This window comes from Thunnus maccoyii, chromosome 7, assembly GCF_910596095.1.
Source record: "Thunnus maccoyii chromosome 7, fThuMac1.1, whole genome shotgun sequence".
Taxonomy (NCBI): domain Eukaryota; kingdom Metazoa; phylum Chordata; class Actinopteri; order Scombriformes; family Scombridae; genus Thunnus; species Thunnus maccoyii.
The window spans coordinates 6,095,156-6,112,780 of NC_056539.1; the positions used below are offsets into that span (position 1 = coordinate 6,095,156).

The 17,625-nt window shown below is 41.0% G+C and overlaps 1 protein-coding gene across 1 annotated transcript; it reads right to left on the reverse strand.

The window, feature by feature from the left end:
- Positions 1 to 887: 887 nt before the first annotated feature.
- On the reverse strand, positions 888 to 12,325 carry lmo4b (LIM domain only 4b). The gene is made up of 5 exons (XM_042417903.1): positions 11,537 to 12,325; positions 9,670 to 9,910; positions 5,016 to 5,112; positions 4,127 to 4,282; positions 888 to 1,849 (listed from the first exon to the last, which is right to left on the reverse strand). The coding sequence occupies exons 1-5, from the start codon at positions 12,108 to 12,110 to the stop codon at positions 1,841 to 1,843; spliced, it is 1,077 nt and encodes a 358-aa protein (XP_042273837.1). The 5' UTR covers positions 12,111 to 12,325; the 3' UTR covers positions 888 to 1,840.
- Positions 12,326 to 17,625: the final 5,300 nt, after the last annotated feature.

Consider the following 17,625-nt stretch of genomic DNA (forward strand, 5'->3'; position numbering starts at 1 on the left):
CTCTGAGCTGCAAGTCCCTGGTTTGATTCCCTGCTGGCTGAAACGTTTGCTGAATGTCATTCCCCTACTCTCTTTCCAAACATTTCCTGCCTCTCTGCACTATCACTGTCAAATAAAGGTATAAAATTATCTAAAAAAAAAAAAAGAATATAAAAATCTGTTTACTCTTTCCTCTTCTGCTGGAGCAGATTTTTGCATGAGGTCTTGTATGTATGAGCAGCATTGTTTCAGTGGCAGCGGCGGGCTCATGAGGGGCCCAGACTCCACAGATAAGCACATCTGCCATTACTGGGTTCCTCCTTCAGACCTATTAGGTCTTGCAAGGACTTCAAACACCAATTTGTTCTGCAAATAGCCCATTCAATTTGTGCCTGCCAAAGAGAGACACCTCTCTCCCTCTCTGCAGTAATTGAATCTTCAAAGGGACATTTTCCTCTATTTCTGTCAGGTATTAGAGTGATGAATAGCAAACGGTCATTTGAACAGAAAGAGAGGATACATGTTTATCCATTTTCTGTTAGAGGCTCATCATGCGCCTTGATGATTGCTAGGCTGGAAATTGAATGGCAGCGCTGCAGTATCTTCAATGGACTATTTTCAATGGTGAAGCAGACAAGTCATGCACTGATATCAGACCTTTGCGTGAAAGATAAATTCTTGGACACTTGGCAAATGGGATCTTGTAGTAATTATGTAATTCAGACATAAAGGCGACCCTGAAATGCTTCATTGGTAAAAACAAGTGACATTCTCACAGCGCTGTGCTGTAAAGATGCACTTCTGAGTGTGTTAACTAGAACTCTCATTAGTCATGATTACAGAATCTATAAAGCAAGTTCAGTAACTTTGAGTGAAGATTGTGAAGCTTACAATGAATTTAAGGAGGCTTTTAAATCTTCAATATTTTTATTAATTAAATACACCATACTGGAGCAAATGTCTCGGAAAATATCACAAATAAATTTCTCTTTCATTCAGCATTTATATGTTGGTGATGATCTCTACATTACTGACTATGAGCAAATTTCTTCAGTTTGCCATGGGTTCAGGTTTGAAAGGGGGGGGGAGGAGGGAGGACTGGAGCTGAGTGCGGAGGGTTGAATGTACTGTAGCCACGCCTGGACAACGACATTTACATGCATACTGTACATACATGGTAGTTTTACAAATACACCAAGAGTGTGTTCATGATTTGTTTTCCACAAAAAGCCACAGATTTTTTTTTTAAAACCCCATTTTTTTAATATATACCACCAAAGAAAGAAAAAAAAAAAAAAAAAAACACATTCCCCTTTGACAACACCTAAAATATATAAAGTGGAAACACCATGTTGTTGGGAAATGAGGATAGAAAAGGAAGAGAGGAAAAATGAAAAAGGTCCTGGTTTTTCCCCAAAATGTCTTTAAACAAATATGCAGCGTTGAAAAGCCTGCATCTCTTAAACCTCATTAGTCTTTTTTTTTTCTCTCTTTCCCTCACTTCAGTCACAACATCCTCTGTGTGTTATTTAATTTTCTCTTCCTGAAGAGTCCCTTGGATTCTGATCGGTCTCCTTTGTTATTCCAAGGTCATGGAGTCCTCAGCTTCCCGATTCAGGTGCATTAAGTGCAAGTATCCACCCATATTTGGGGAAAAGCCAAGGTTGAAGGCTGAGCGTTGGGTATGGGTTGCAGAAATAAATGTCAGGTTACTGGTAAGATGGGTGGAGGATTCCTTTAGGGCAAAAGGGCCTGGGAGCACAGCTAAAAGGCCGGGGTGCTGCTGATCCACGCTGTCTCGGGTGACAATGAGTAAGGGCTAAAATGAAGGCACACATCCTGCTTCCTGCACGTCGTCCGTCTAACACACCTGAATAGTGGAAAATTCAAACAAAACAAAAAAAAAAAATTAAAAAATGTCATTGAGAGAGCATCGGTTCACAAAATGTTTCATCCTGATAAATCAACCTTCCAGCAGCTCCAGTGTAAGGCCCTCGTTTAATTTATTGATCAGCCAGGCTTTGAAAACCATCTGGTGTCCCATTTACTTTGCATTAACTTAAAAGTGCATTCATGAAGCGATTCTCTTTGGTATAATTATAACCATGCTCCAACATAACTGCGGGAGGTGTTCAGTCCTGTGAAACAGAAAAATGCAGGGGAGTAAAGACAATTATCTGTCTGGGCTCCACCAGCATTCAACTTTTTTTCATCTTTCCTGCTTCTTTTTTCATGATTCTAAGGGGCGATTTACTTTTCCCTTCATCCCTCAAATCACTAGGAGGGCTTCAGTCTATTAGTAATTGCAAACTCCTACTTGGGGGCTAATTAAAGTGACTGACGCTGGGAGGGTCTCACTCCCCTGGGTCAAAGCAGCTCTGTATGAGAGAGGTAATTTGTCTGTTCTGAACAAAGAGATTAGGAAGAAGCTGGGAAGAAAGCTTAATAAATGAGCATCAAATGTCCTGTGCCATGAACGCCAGCAACACCAATTATGTCACGGCAAAATCGCGCATCATCAAAACAATGGTCAGTAGATAACCCTGCCTTTCTGTGTGAGCAGTGACTACTTCATTTTCTCCTTCACTTAACCAGCCTGTGTGCCTCAATTTACGTTGTGCTGCTCAGGATACATGAGGTATATTGATTTTGAGAACCTCTCACCACGAGCTGTTATCCTACTGTAAGTCTGTGTTATTTGAGGTCGTGCAAATTATGTTTTAGCAAAAGAAATGTGAATGTCTGCGTGATAAAGTGCTTCAGCGGCGGGATAATTCTCCTTATTTCACTCAGGGAGATAACAAAAGCATCCTGAGACTGTTCCCACTCAGCGATGTGTCTCTGTTTATTTAATAATTCTCTCTCTGCTATAATTAAAGCACCAGGGCCAATATTCAGATTGCATTTTAGCATCAATAATTCAGCAGTTTTCACTACAATTGATGTTAGCACATAAATAAACAATGAGGCCTCATATTTACTACACCAGCCATGGTACCAGAGACATGGGGGTGGGAGTAAGGACTTAAACAGACATTTAAAATTAAGCTAGATAATGCAACGGCTTTCAATTTAAATGTGAGGAGCTCTAAGAGCTCTAAGAGCTGATTTGTAAAAGTGACAAGCCCTTAAAAGGCCTGTGACGTGGAGGCAGGGAGGGAGGAGGAGGAGGGGGGGGGGGGGCTTAATGGAGTTCTACCTCTCCTCTACTCACAAAACCACTCAAGGTGAAATGCATGCTCCCAACAATATAATTCCTCTTTCAGTCAGACTCTGACACACTCCAAACACCTCCCATATCTCTCAGTGCTGTGTGTGCAGACAAGGTATCAATAAAGCTCCTTGTTGTGAGGCAAAAATGATTACATCTCCTGCAGGCAGAATGAAGTTATCCTTCCTATATGATTAGGCCTTCTGTTTTGCTTTCACTGGAGGCATCAAGATCAAATCAGGGAAAGCCATGATGACAGCTTTCATGATATACTAGCTGCTGCAGCTTGCTGTCTGTGTTCAACCTCGGGCCCTGGATACATATTTTTGGCCTTGGAGTGATAACTTAGCCCAGGTGATCCCAGTCTTGTTGATAGAGTAGTCAAATGCTGTTTTAAACACTCGGTATTAATGGCAACGTGTCGTTTTTCAGCACAATTTGAAGTCTAGCTCGGGACAGCAAATAAATTCAAGATGAGTCAAATATGTATCTGCTCATAACAAACCGAGTGTGAGGACAGCGGTACAAAAAAATCATTTTCACATGTTTTGTGCTGACGTTTAATACAGATTTTCTGAGTGCATGTCCTCCAACAAGAATGATGGAAAAATCCATTGGCTGCCTGAAAATAAAATTCATCTCTGCTCTGAAAGATTTAATATCTGCTGCATGCCTTGCAGTAAAGTTGAATCAACTACATCAATATAAACAGAGTGAAAAATGTTGGCATGAAAATTACAGATGTTTTTCTCCTCCTGCTAATGACTCCAACTGACTGATGACAAGCTTTTACTGACTGTCCTTTACTTTGAAGTTAGCAGCCGCCCCCTTTTAATACTTTGAAATGACACCACAAAGAACTGTGGAGCGCTCTCCACCACCAGAGAGCCCCCCGACATATTTCACTGGTGCACAGGGAGGAGGGGGGAGTCTTACCTTCTGGTCGGGCAGTAGTGGGTTCGTCTGCAGTGAACTCAAATGGCCGTTGATGAGTGCTGTGGGTCTGTCGTGTTCGCAGAACAGGCTGCCGTTGATGTAGTGGAACCGGTCCCCGGGGACGAGCCGGTTCCGGCAGGTGGAACATGTGAAACACTGCAGGGGGGGACGGAGAGAGAACCCATCACAACCAGGCCCACGGACCACGAGACAACACTAAACTCTATTATGTAATATGTCTACCACACAACTGTATGTGTAGGTGTGGGTTAAAGGTGAAAAACACAGGCACAACAAATTAACAGCAATTAAAATATCTACCGACTCCGTTTTAGATGCTAATTAGAATGATTTAAAGAACTGCAAAAACAAAAATATTGTTTCCTTCATTTGGTCATCCTTTTAATCAAAGTTTTACATACTTTCGAGTAGAATTTTTATGCCACTTGGAAACATTTTGTCAATCTTCATTTTCCAAGAGAACAAAGATTTTGGCTATTTAACCAGAGCTGAAATAATTAGTCGATTGACAGAAAATGAATCTGGAACTATTTTGAAAATTGATTCATTTTTCCAACAAAAATGCCAAACATTTGCTACTGCCAGCATCTCATTTGTGAAGTTTTGCTATATTTGGATTTTGGACTGTGGATTGGACAAAAAGATGTCACCTTAAGCTACGGAAAACTGTGAGGGACATTTTTCATGATTTTCTGACGTTTTGTAGACAAAAGAATCGATGAATCTAACAGCTTATTCAATAATGAAAATAATCATTCGTTTCAGCCATATTTTCAACTTTTACTGGCCTTATAAAAAAATCATAATCCAAACCCTCACCCTGTCATCTGTGTGTAACATTCTTTAGTTCATCAAACTTGAAGTTTACCTTGAGATGGTACACGTTGCCCTGTGCCCTCATCACCAGTTCACTGGCTGGAATGGACTGACCACAAGCACTGCAAGCTCCGCTGTTTCCAAATAATCTGGAAAAAAAAAAAAAAAAAAAAAGGGAGGTGAAGTGTTACTATGGAGCCACTGTATGTGTCTGCATAGATTTAGTCTTGTGAAATGGAGTGTGGCATCCACACTTTAGGCTGCTGAGTATGAGGCTGAATGAAAACTATATTCAGTGCCAAGTTCACTACTATTCCTCGGCTCCATTTCGAACTTTAAGGGAAAACATACGAGAGAGAGAGAAAAAAAAAAAAGAAATCCGACTTCATGAAGAAATAGAAAATCATCACAATATCAACTAAAAAATTAATCCTCCAGTACTCTGCTCTCCACCAGCATCTAGCACTGAAACTGCATATTACTTTTGCTGCACATTTTTTGCAACCTAATAATAACCTGGAACATAAGCAATCACGACCTAAGAGGATTTGATTGTACATCCAGGCGGAGACATAGTGCTTTTGCCATTAGGACTCCTGTGAATGCTCTGTCAGTGCCGTGTTTCCATTAGAAACCCGTAGCTACTCGGGTTGATATATAATGTGCATGGGTTAACCTTTTCAATCATGGTGTCAACACTTTAGATTTGCTTCTGCTCATCTCTTTCGTCCCTAACCTTCTCTCTCTCTCCTTCTCTCCCTCTGCCTCTTGATAATGAAATGCTTGCTCCAGCTTCCCTTCTATCTTCCTTCTGAGTTCACAATTTAGATTACTTCATCTCGGTGAGCAGCAAACTGAATGAAATTTCGATTTGAGCAGAAAGTAATTTACTGGGATCTGGACCCATTTGTCATCATATCTCACCGGGTGTTTGCTCTATCACTGCACTTTTCCTAAGCAATCAAATAAGACCACGGCATCTGACATGCTCCGGAGAGAAGGGGGAGAGAGGTAGAGAGGGATGGAAAAAGAAAGGGATAGGGGGGAGTGGTTAACAGTGGTGTGCGTGGATCAGATGAAGTTATTTGGCTAAAAAAAAAAAAAAAAACAAGAAAAGGAAACAAAGTGTTGTAAGGAGGACAATTTTATGTTAAGTATTTAACAAGTTCATACTGAGACAGAGCGAGGGAATAAACGCTTCTACCATCCCAACCATAACCCAAGCAGTTGTTGGATATATTGACAAACAAACAGGCGAGAGCTCTTTGCAAAGGGACACAGAAATGGCTTTCAATAAGACAGCCTAGGCAGAAGCAAATTTTGTCTTGGCATCATTTGGAAAGGATCCATCAAAACTCAATTTCGGAAACTAATTAACTGGAGACTCGTCACAACACTGCCAATTCTCAGCTCTCACTGGGACAAACATGATAGTGGAAATGAACATATAGGCCTTTGCTTTAAGACTCTCGTGCTCGTGCGACGCGTGTAGGAAAAGCAAACTACACTTCACCTTGCGAAGACATTTCCTGATTTCAAAGCCGCCTCCTTCTCTCGTTCGAACTTTTGCTCAAATCGTTGAAATTATTCCTAGAGGAGTTTCCTCTGTGTGAATGCTGTTGAAACTGCGGGACGTTTTCACCACAGCTCTTTCTATTTCATACCAGGTTAATTATTTTACCATGGGATAGCTCTTGATAGTGTTTGATTTAAGGAGCCAAAGCCTTTAGGTGCTCAATTAAGTTGCTATATCGGTTTGAACTTGGGCTCTAATGGCCTCTTCTGCCAGTGAACTACAGCACCGAGGTGAAGTAGACACCGCAGGTCACTATAATTAAGGCCAAGGGACTCTTTAATTGCAATGACACATCTGGTTTCAGCTTTCCCCCCCCCAAAAAATATCAGTGCTTCTTCCTATGTTTCTCATGCTGTACAGACACTGGAGGATGGCTTTATCTTGATTTATCTGTTTTCTTCCCTTCGTGAATCTGACTCGCTACGAACAACATCTTTGATTAAATAAAATAACAAACAAAAAACACATTTGGAGCTGTCCGTTGTCTATATAGGCAATGACTTGGATTTCATTTCAGCACTGACTGCCAGGTGAAATATAGTGAGGCTTGCTGCTAGGCTGTCTGGCAAATGCAGACCTCATTCACCAAGGCCTTTGAGTAGGGTAAAATTACCCCACAACAATGATTTCTGCAACACAGTCCATTAAAAATGCCTCTCTACATCAGCAGCCAAAGCACCTTAAAAGCACTAGGCCATATTGATACTGAAGCGGGGCTTTGCATAATGGCAAGAGCTGCATTAGAGAGAGGGGTGGAGGGGCCGGGTGTGGGGATGGGGACGGGGATGGGTGGGGAGATTGCGGGGATGAGGGAGGGTGCGCGTGGATCTGTGTTGTGTATGTGCATGTGTTTTGGGAGGAGGGGGGATGGGGAGGTGTGTGTGTGTGTAGGGTGGGTGGGTGGTGGTGGTGGTGGCGGCAGCGGTGGGGGGGATCAGCCAAATTACACTTGGTTAATTCAGAGTAACAGATCTGGCCCCAAGTGAATTGAAGGCCTTGAATTAATTCTGTTATGACAAATCAAGATAAACGTTTCCCCTAAATTGCATGCGATTTAATTAATTTCTGAGATCCCAGTTTTTCCTGGCCTAATAGTTCACATTCTCTTGTGCTGTCATAGTGCTCGAGTGGGCAGACTTCAAAGTGATATTAAATAACCAACTATTAGATTTACCTCACACGTTCTATTGGAAAAGTGCCATTTAATTACCTAGGCTTATTCAATTAAGGGGACAGCATTCTCCCTGAATCCAGCAGCCACAAGTAAATTAATTCTCCCTCTACTACAGTAGCAGCCCACAGAAATAATATCACCTCCAGCTAAAAACAACACGATCCCCCACAGCAAATGCAACTTTGCCATTAAGTTTGACATTAAAGCTTTTGATGGCTGCACTGCATGAAAAACACAGACTGGCTGCTTGTCCTGTGATGTCTGTGGCGTGTAAATATTCCTACTTGATTGATGGGAGATGGATATCATCCCGGACCAGGCGTACATCCCATTATAGGCGTGATGTGATGCGTTCCGAATCAATCTGATGAGCATTTTCTATATCAGCTGTATTAATAGAAGTTGGGAGCTACAGCTTAAAATGTATGTGGTATGAGCAGTTTAGCAATCTATTACAAAAGAGAGTCTGGCCCTTTAAGATGAGGGGGGGGAAAAAACAGCGGCAAATGGCCTTCGCAATAATCCCTCTTCTCTATCTGTCTTTCTCTCTTGCTCTCTCTCAAAAGCCAATTTGCTTAATTAAATGTTTTGTTTGCAGTGTGGCTCTCATTCATTTCGGACACGTCATTGGGAGCGGATACAAGCCAGGGACCAGATCTCATTAGATAAAACCCATCAGGACTAAAGGAAATGGAGGGGGACTATAATTAAAGCATTTAATTGTGTAGACTCACTGTCAGATGTTTTTTTCCCCGCTCCTATCTTTATCTCTACAGAGATCTCATGGTTCCATAATATGCGTTTTAGCTCTTCCACCAAGCATGCTCTCATTACAAGTGGAAAGGTGTATCCACCCCCCCCCCCCTTCAATTTTAATTACGTTATAGTCCCATTATGAATGAAGTACCCCATTGACTTCCTCATCCTTTTTATGAGGTGGGTGTGAGAGCGCACAGGCACACTTTAGATTTTGAATTATCCCTGCAGATTTAATGGCAGTGTTGCATGTTCATGTTGAGTGTAGTACAGTTCCATATTCTAGATTATTAACGCAAAAGAAATGAAGTCAGATACATGTGTTTATATCTGTTTCAAACAATTATACTCTAAAACATGTCTTGTATAAATATAAAAGTGAAATGAAGTGTTTAAGAATTAAACGTTTGGTTAAAAGGGTTAAAATCAATACCATTCTTGCACCTCAGAGTGATTCAAGAAAGTGTTTGAACTTTCAGTAAACTGTGACTCGTCCCGACACATCAGACTGCTCCACATTACCAGAATGAGAGTGTCATCAATAAGCTCTGGTTGGGTAGTCTGGCACACCTACTAGAATATTTAAAAAGGCTCTCTTTGCTAATTAAATGGTCCTTTTCTGTTATATAAAAAAAAAAGACCACAACACAATTAAAAAATAAATAATAATGTGTGCCCAACCCAAACACTGTGCAAATGTTTTGCAGAGCAAACATAAATCCTACAAGACCAATTTTTCTGTCCTTCAGTTGACCATGAACAGCAAACAGGACAGATGCAGAACTCTTTTGCTTTGTGTTCCGTGCCAGCGTGTTTGACCTCTTTCAGGGTAGACCAGGGAGACTTCAACCACAACACTTTAATGAGCACTGATGATGTTAGTACAATTTGAGACACATGTTCCACAGAAATATACCCAACCTTTGCCGATCACTGCGTAACCAGCAAAAATCCATGTTAATTCAGCCCTGTTTTCTTCTGTTTTTTAACTTTAATAATTTTATACCATTTCTTCATATATTCCAGGACTTTTTAAAGTAAAGTTATATACTTTCTGAGAAATACAATTCTTAAAAAAATAACGCAAGATGTGAGATACATTTTCTAACTTGCGCTGAAACATTACTTCTGTGGTAATAACAATCAAAGTTAGTGCTATTCTAAATAACGCATGCTGGCATTGTCAATTCTTTTTCTCACCTGATATAGTCATTTCTACAGAGGATCATGCCGCTTTTCGTGTAGCACGACGTGCCGATTTCACCCAGCTGGGCCTGGCAGCAGGAGCACTTGAGACATCGGCTGTGCCAGTAGCTGTCCATGGTGTAAAGGAGGAAACGGTCTGCGATTTTACCCCCACACCCTGCACACCGCTTCCAGGACAGAGAGCCTGTGCCCACCGGTGGTGGCTGGCTGCTTCCTCCGGGATTCACCATTGTCCCTAAAAAAACACACACAGACACAGAAAAGATGATATTGACAGTCTGGCGGTTGTTCATATCACACCCAGAAGGTTGCAGTTTGATACTTTTAGCAGGAAACTATTATTTTATACACAATGGGGTCAGGACCTGAGAAGGATTGTTGGTTACATATAGAACAGGGTTATATGATCACGTCAACCACAAACAACCACAAGTGAATTTATCAATTATCAGATTAAAATTCCAGCCCCTTGAACATCTTGTTGCACCAGCGTGGTCTTTGAGCGGCTGCAGACTGCAATTCGTACCAAAGCACAATAGCTGATCTCATTAAGGGAACAGTTCCGCGTCCTGTTCTGCTACAAGAGAGCTCCGAGTCATTTAGTGAACTAATCTGCCCTTGATCTCAGTCTCATCCCCGTGCTGTTGCTTCATTGGACCTCTCATGATGAATGTCTGTTAACTGATAACACCGGGGGCCAGAGGAACAATTATGCAGCATGGGCTTTTGTTAAAATTCTAAATAGCACAATACTTCACCACACAATTCTTCACTCGATTGCACTCTGAATAGCTGGGAGTTGATGGTTATTGCAAAACACAAAGGAATACAGTATGAATAGGCTGAGACAGGACTGGCTTCAAACTGACATGTGAAACAGTTTGGCTCTCTGTTTACCAACACTTGACGCCCGGTAGGCCTTTGACCTAAGCGATGGATATGATTCGTCTTGCAACTAGAAACCAATATTTGAACAGCATTAGAAAAGGACAGATATCCCTGATATACCACAGATCTACTGTAATGATGCCAAGTGTTCTAATCTAATGCATCTAATGCAATGCAGGCATTTGTTTCACCCACAAAATGAATGTGGGATCTTTCAAATGTAATCCTCTCCAATTTGGTCAGGCAGACTACATGCCTGGATAAAGCCAAATCTTTGTTGAAAGGCAGGTAGGCTAATTAGAGTTGTGGGGGGGAAGGGGAGGGAGTGCACAGAGAAAAGCATTCAGTAAGCCCATTAGCGATGGCTCTTAGGGACAAACCACAGCGTACCTTAGTGCTGATTAAATCTAAAAGGAGATGAATCAAAAAGCCGACCTGAAAGTGACTCCCTGGATAAACAAGACGGACCATCGTCAAGTTTCATTCAGAGTTTCTTTTTTTTTCCGCTGAGGGATGGAGGGGACAGGAGGGGAAGGGGAGGAGGAGGGGGCTGGCTTTTAACTTAAATGGGCTAACTCAAGTAATTACACGGGCAGGCAATTTGGGCGCAGAGAGTAAGTCATGGAAATAGAAGACAGAGAAAACATATCAGGCAGCCATGTGCTAAAAGGTCCTGTCCACTGGCTGCTGCTTTTTTAATGGAAAAGAAAAGAAATGTAGCATCACATTGGTGTTATTACGGGCTAAATGCGTGAGTAAGTGATAAGGAGGAAGATAATGTCGCAAGAATAACACAGGCTATCAAATATCACGACAAGCATTCTTAAAAGAAAAACACACCGGAAAAAGATACAAGTAGAATACACTGGGCTTGTTTCCTGTGTAAACTAGCTGTAATTAGCTCGAAAAAAACACTTAATTTTTTTTTACCGTGTCACCATGCAGCACAGCTGTAATACCAACAAATACTCACCTCGTTCGCCTCTTTTAAGAGTAATGGCTGTGAAGTTAATGACTTGAAGGTAGGCAGGTAAACAGGTACAACAGTCTCCCCCCAAAAAAGTACAGGTAAAAAAAAAAAAAAAAGCGGACACACTATCGCGCGTGGTCGGCCTCCAGCTCCGCGCGGACAGCCAACCTGAGCGAGGACCTGAGCTCACCGGCCACAAGCGGAGAGAGAGAGCCGAGCAAATGGAGTTATCAGATAGTATTTCCACTGGATGCTTCCCGCTTTGCTGTTGCTGCTTCAGAGCTCTTTTTTTCCCCGCTGGAACAAAAGGAGTCCATTGCGAGACGTAATTACAGGTCTGCGCATGCCGTAATGTCCTCAAACCGTGACAAGTGCGTGTTTTGGCAGACAGAAAGAAAGGAAGGAAGAATATAACGAGGCTGGCAGAGAGGCTGTAATTGACTGTCCTCTGCTCTGGTCTGCGGGTCCCGTTAGCTGGTTGTTCTACATGTGTCGCTGACAGGATGAAACCTCCAGTAAAAACCCCTTTTAGCCGCGTGACGAAGGGGCGGCCGCAGCCAATCGGCGAGCAGCCCATTTAAGAGGAATAACAAATCCAGCCAATCAGAGAGGGATGGAGACGGAGGTGAACGGCAGAGATGGACCGGAGAGGTGCGAAAGAAACGGAGAAGAGACGAGTGTCAAACGTACACACTCAAAAACATTGACAGGGATACTTATGAGAGAAACACACCGACTGACAAGACGCTAAAGAAAACCTTTATAATAAGCCAGTTTGAATGTGAATTATCACGTGTCCAGTTTGATACGTTTGAATTAATAAACTGTAATTTATTATCTTCTTTAATCGTCTACACTATTCATAAAGGGTGTAATTGGCTGTGATAGCAGAATATCATCCCAATAAAACTGATGGATTTGGCTCTCTCTCCTTTTTGACTGGTTTCCTATCAGATCACACAGAGCATTTTTCTAAATACTAGCTGCATGGCAACATCCAGTGAGCTGCATTCGTCTCACGTCTGAGTTTAATTAGTTGACATTCAATAACTACTTAGTTTACCGGGGGTGACTCCAACCTCTGGGAGATATCAAGGCCTAATAGCTGCGTAGTGGCGCCATCGTCTGTCACTGAAAATAATCGCAGCAAGGCCTGCTGTCGTTTACAACCTCATTAAACCTCAGGTCATTGGTTTCAACACCTATTAAGGCTAATCTGCAAGACCTCGATTTGGCTGAGATCCTTAAATTCATTCAGTCTCACAGTTTTGGTTTTTCACCATCATGTGAGACATCAAAGGGGAGACAAATGGGAAGCAATTGCAGCACCTTTTAATAAAAGTAATGTGGTGCTGACATGTTTTCTAACATGATGTTGAAAGACAAGTGAATTCCTCCTTTTTTTAATAGGTCTACTTGGCTTTTTAACAAAAGAAGAGCTGAAGAGCTGCAGTGTACCAGCCTAAAATTGTTCTGTAAAAAACAAGTGACGTCAACTAAAAAGAGTTGCTATTGGACAAAAGTTGCTCAAGAGAAAAGTTGTTTGAGATTCACCAGGTTTAGTGGTTTTACATGACAAAACAGCTTTATTATAAAGATGCCCCCGGCTTCATTAGAAAGACATCAGATGTATAAAGATGATCTTTTTCTTGACTTTAATTGTTTAATTATTCCTGCAGCTCCAAGGAGATTGTGTTGCATCAAGCTGATTTCCCTTTGGCAAAGCCAATGCTACTCCACCTTGGTTTGAGCCACATTCTCTTGACATTCTCATCAAGCCTCTCACTCACTAGAACAAAAACCACAGAAGATGGCGAAGAATATCTTTTCCACCAAGGAATGATTAATTGATATAAATGATTAAAACAGTAGGAAATTATGAAATGAATTTGAAAAGGGGCCTCACAGGAAATGCTTTGTTTGTTCCAGGCCTATTTTAATGAGCTTTTCATAACTGGGCAAGAGAAATTACTTTGCGTGTTCTTTTTCTGGAGCTCTTTTGCAAAATAATTATGGCTATTTGAAGTGAGGGGGAGGAGGAGGTGGAGGGTTCAGGGAGCTGTGTGGGGGGGCTGAGGGGGAGGAGTGGGGTGGGGCGTTCCCTCAGAAATTGATCATCTCCTTTCTCCGTTGAGATCTTTCAGTCCTGTGGCAGTTTCCAAGCAGCTGCATTATGAAGCAGACCAGATAAAAAAAAAAAAAAAAAAAATAGCGGCACACAACAATATGGCAGAACACTATTTCAATGTTTAAACAGGGACAAGAGAGTGTCAGATGTGGCTCGCAGTGTTGATACTCCCCACAGGGGTGATCTCACCAAGATGAAAAGGAGACCACGGTGCTTCATAATGAAGCTGCTTGTCCTGTGGGAAAAAGCAAGAGAGCCACATTCAGAATGCCGGTTAACTTCAGATTTGGATTCGCTCAACGTTATCTTCTATTAACATGACATTGTGCCATACAGAGGCCTGTTTCAATCTGTACGTTTACACACCACAGGCAATCTTCTATCCAAACAACACACAGGTCACCATAACTTTCTCTCACGCTCATTTTAAATGATCACGTTGGACTGTTTACCACAGCAAAGTGTGGCTTTGTGCGTGATATAGCATCACATTCGCTTTCTCGCATGTGTGCGTTTGTGTGTGTGTGTGTGGGCTGTCTTTTAGAGAGAATGATATTCAGTTAGCTGAGCCAACTGATGAAGGAAGATTAGAGTTCAGATTATCTACAGATAGAGAGGACCCACTCACTCCATGACCGCACAGAGGATGGCAGACTCCACAGAAAGATCTCCAAATGAAATCTACTGAATGATTAACTGGCTACTTACCTAAAAATGCATTAAAGGACTAGTTGGACATTTGGGGAATTATGCTTATTTGCTTGATTTTGCTGAGAGTTAGATGGGAAGATCTGTACCACTCTCTCCTTGTTCCTACATTTGGATGTTTGAGCTTCACTGTGCAGAATGATGTATGTGCAGAGAATGACACTAGAAGGTTGTTTTCACATTCATTTGCTGAAAGTGGAAAGTTTCTCTGTGCTCATTGAAAATCCAATTTTAGGGGGTGGGTCTACGAGCATGATTTGTGACATCATAACTATTTTGGAAGCCAATTCTGGTCTAAAATTCAATTTACATAAGTGTGATGTGGAAACTTGAAACCTCCAGTGCACAAACACTAAGAACGGACTTTACAGTGAAGTAGGAGACATCTTGTGTCCAGCAGTTAAATGTTTGAAATTAAAAATATTTGCACTTATCTACAATATTTTATAGAATCCAGAATTTTTAATGAGGGAGAAGGAGTAAATGCCATTTTAACAATTTTAATGTCTAATTATACTGCAAAAATGATGTCACACATTATTGTATTTTTGTATGTCTTAATACATGTGTGTGGGGGATCTTTAAACATTTAACAACTGTGACAGTTCTCATATGAAAGCCTGGTGAAATGTTTGATACAAAAAAGAAAAAAATAACTCTGGTGCATTTGTGAAAAATAATGAATAAAACCATGTTCAGTTCAACACATTGTAAATCAATACACTTCAGTGAGTTCATGGTTATGGTAGACTACAGTCATGCAATGTGTAGTTGAAATGGCATGAAAATAAGCACATTCAGAATGACTAAATTTGTGTAATCAAACCCTTCAATCTGAGCTCAAGGCTGCGTTGCTTTGTCTTGTGGTATGTTCTCTGTACTCCTTCCACTTTCCCATGTGGTTCCAGCTCGACTTGGGTCACGAAACAATGAAACAGCGAGAAGTGTTTTGCTCGATTTTCTCCGCTCAAAATATGACTCACCTCATTTATTCGGTGTTATTGATCTTGTTCATTTATCGTTTGTAATTAAAAAGAGAACAAGTGAACAACTCAATAAATAGCCCCTGTACAGTATGTCAGTTGATTTTTCTAAAGCCCTCTCTGTCAGAGCCAATACAATATTCTGAAGATCAAGAGATGGAAAAAAAAACCTTAAGAAATATTGTAGTTAAAGTGATCTGTGAATCTAGCCCAGCTCATTTTGTCCTCTATGTGACACATACTATAAGATATTACAATCCAAACTGCTATAGTAGCATTATTTCCTAGTGTTAAAGGTATAGTTAAACATTTTAGGAATTGTATCACCCATAATGATGCCCCCACAGATAATCACCTGACACTGTAGTTCCCGTCAGCTCTATGGAACATTTATGCGCCTTTCAACTTATTGTTTTGGTTTGGCAGCCTGCAACTTTACAGGTTTGGTTCACTCTCACCAGTCTCATCAGAGCTGTTTACCACAGCAGACGGCAATTTGAAGCAATTTAGCCAAGTTAGCGATAGTGGAATGTTTAGCAGATAAAAACAAACAGATATTTCTCTCCCTATTTGACCCAAACAGAGTGTTTACAGCTTGTTTCTGCTGCCAAAAATCTGTTAATGCAGGTGTAAGAATGCTGCCCACAATAACTACACCTTGCTGTTTATGCTAAGCTAGGCTAACCATGCCTTGACCCCAGCTCTGTACTTCATGCACCAACACAAGATTGATATCCATCCCTGCCTTTCACTCTTGTAAGGAAAGAAGAAGAAGAGAATAAATTACCTTTATGTACATCTTTTACCCATATGTCTTTAGTAAGTCATCATAGTGTGGAACAAGATGTGCTGCTTTTGTTGAATTTTGGAAGTGTCCATTGTTGCAAATGGACTGACCTGAAGGGCTTCAGTCTGACTAGCCAGACATAAGTATCTATAGTGAAGCAAATGACAAGATTTTAGTCAAAAAGCAAAACGAAAAAAAGGGTCCAATGGGTGCTTTACACTTTAATCGACAGTAATCCTCATTCTAACCCTTTCATGAGGTGATCAAAGTGTATAAGAATTTCTGTTCTTTTGTTTCATGTTTGTTGTCTGCATATTTGGCTGAATTTTTTGAATTATTTGTCATTTTTACAGCTTTACAGTATACTGAAAAATGTATCCTCATTCCCACAAAGCTTTTCTCATTTGATACCTTTCTAAACAAGAAGGGACTTTTGTTCCCCAAAATTTGCAGTCTGTACAGGATTTTGTGCCTCAGAATGCAGACTTTTCCTGTGAAGCTACAGTATATAATGAAACCATCAAGTCTGTCATGACATTTTCATATAAATGTAATGGATTTTGTAGGTTTTTGATGGATCAGGGTGCACATTTTCAAACACACCAGAAGCCCTTGACAGTAATGAATGTGCATAACAGAGCCAGAAAACATCTCAGCGATGGGGGGGAAAAAAAGTGGAATGATGGAATTCAGAAACTAAATGACAGAGAACCAAAACAGCCCTTCCTTTAAGTGCTTTAATCATTGGATAATTACTTCTACACACTATTTCAGACTCTCTGCAAGTGCACACGTACAAACACAAACAGAACACCATGTGCTGCCTCTAACAACATTGCTTTAATGAAATGTCGTGAATCCTTAATGAGTCTCAATGTCTTGTGATAAATTTCATAATTATTCAACCCCACACAACTGGGGTGGGAAATTCATCAGTCGAAGCAAATTAGTTGGGATCCATTAGGGTTCAGTGTCTTGTAGGGACATTCACTTTATTAGCTCCTTACAACCATTGCCATAATTGGGAGCATATTTCATTTGGCTCTAACCCCACTTTATTGAATGACTGCTCTTTCCCTTTTTTATTTACAGCGAGGTGCTCTGCACTGCACAGAGTGCATACAGTCTCTGTTATACAATACAACAGTGTGGGAGATGATGTGGTTCTTTTGTTTATTTCAGGAATGGCATTTCTTCAACTTCGCCTCCTCCTCTGAATTTGCTCATTTTTCTTTCAGTGAGGCATTGAGCCAAATCTACCCGGTCCATCTTTATTGATTCATCTAGAACTTCAAATGAAAGAAGTGGTAAGAAGCAGTGATATCTTCTCCCTTTAATGTAGATTAAACAAGCCTATAATGAAAGAGGGTTTTGTCTTTTTGCAAGGAGGCCATGGTCTGAGCACGCAGCTCCTTGTTGATCAGTGGCACACGGCAGAGAGGATAATTTCTTTAGGATGACTGATGATGGCTTCCACTCACAGATG

Coding starts and splice junctions, on each gene's coding strand:
- lmo4b (XM_042417903.1), bottom strand. CDS start 12,110: ATGGGCTGCTCGCCGATTGGCTGCGGCCGCCCCTTCGTCACGCGGCTA. Junction 5,113..9,669: donor TGTAGAAATGACTATATCAG/GTGAGAAAAAGA, acceptor TTTTTTTTCCAG/ATTATTTGGAAACAGCGGAG. Junction 4,283..5,015: donor GCAACGTGTACCATCTCAAG/GTAAACTTCAAG, acceptor CCCCCCCTGCAG/TGTTTCACATGTTCCACCTG.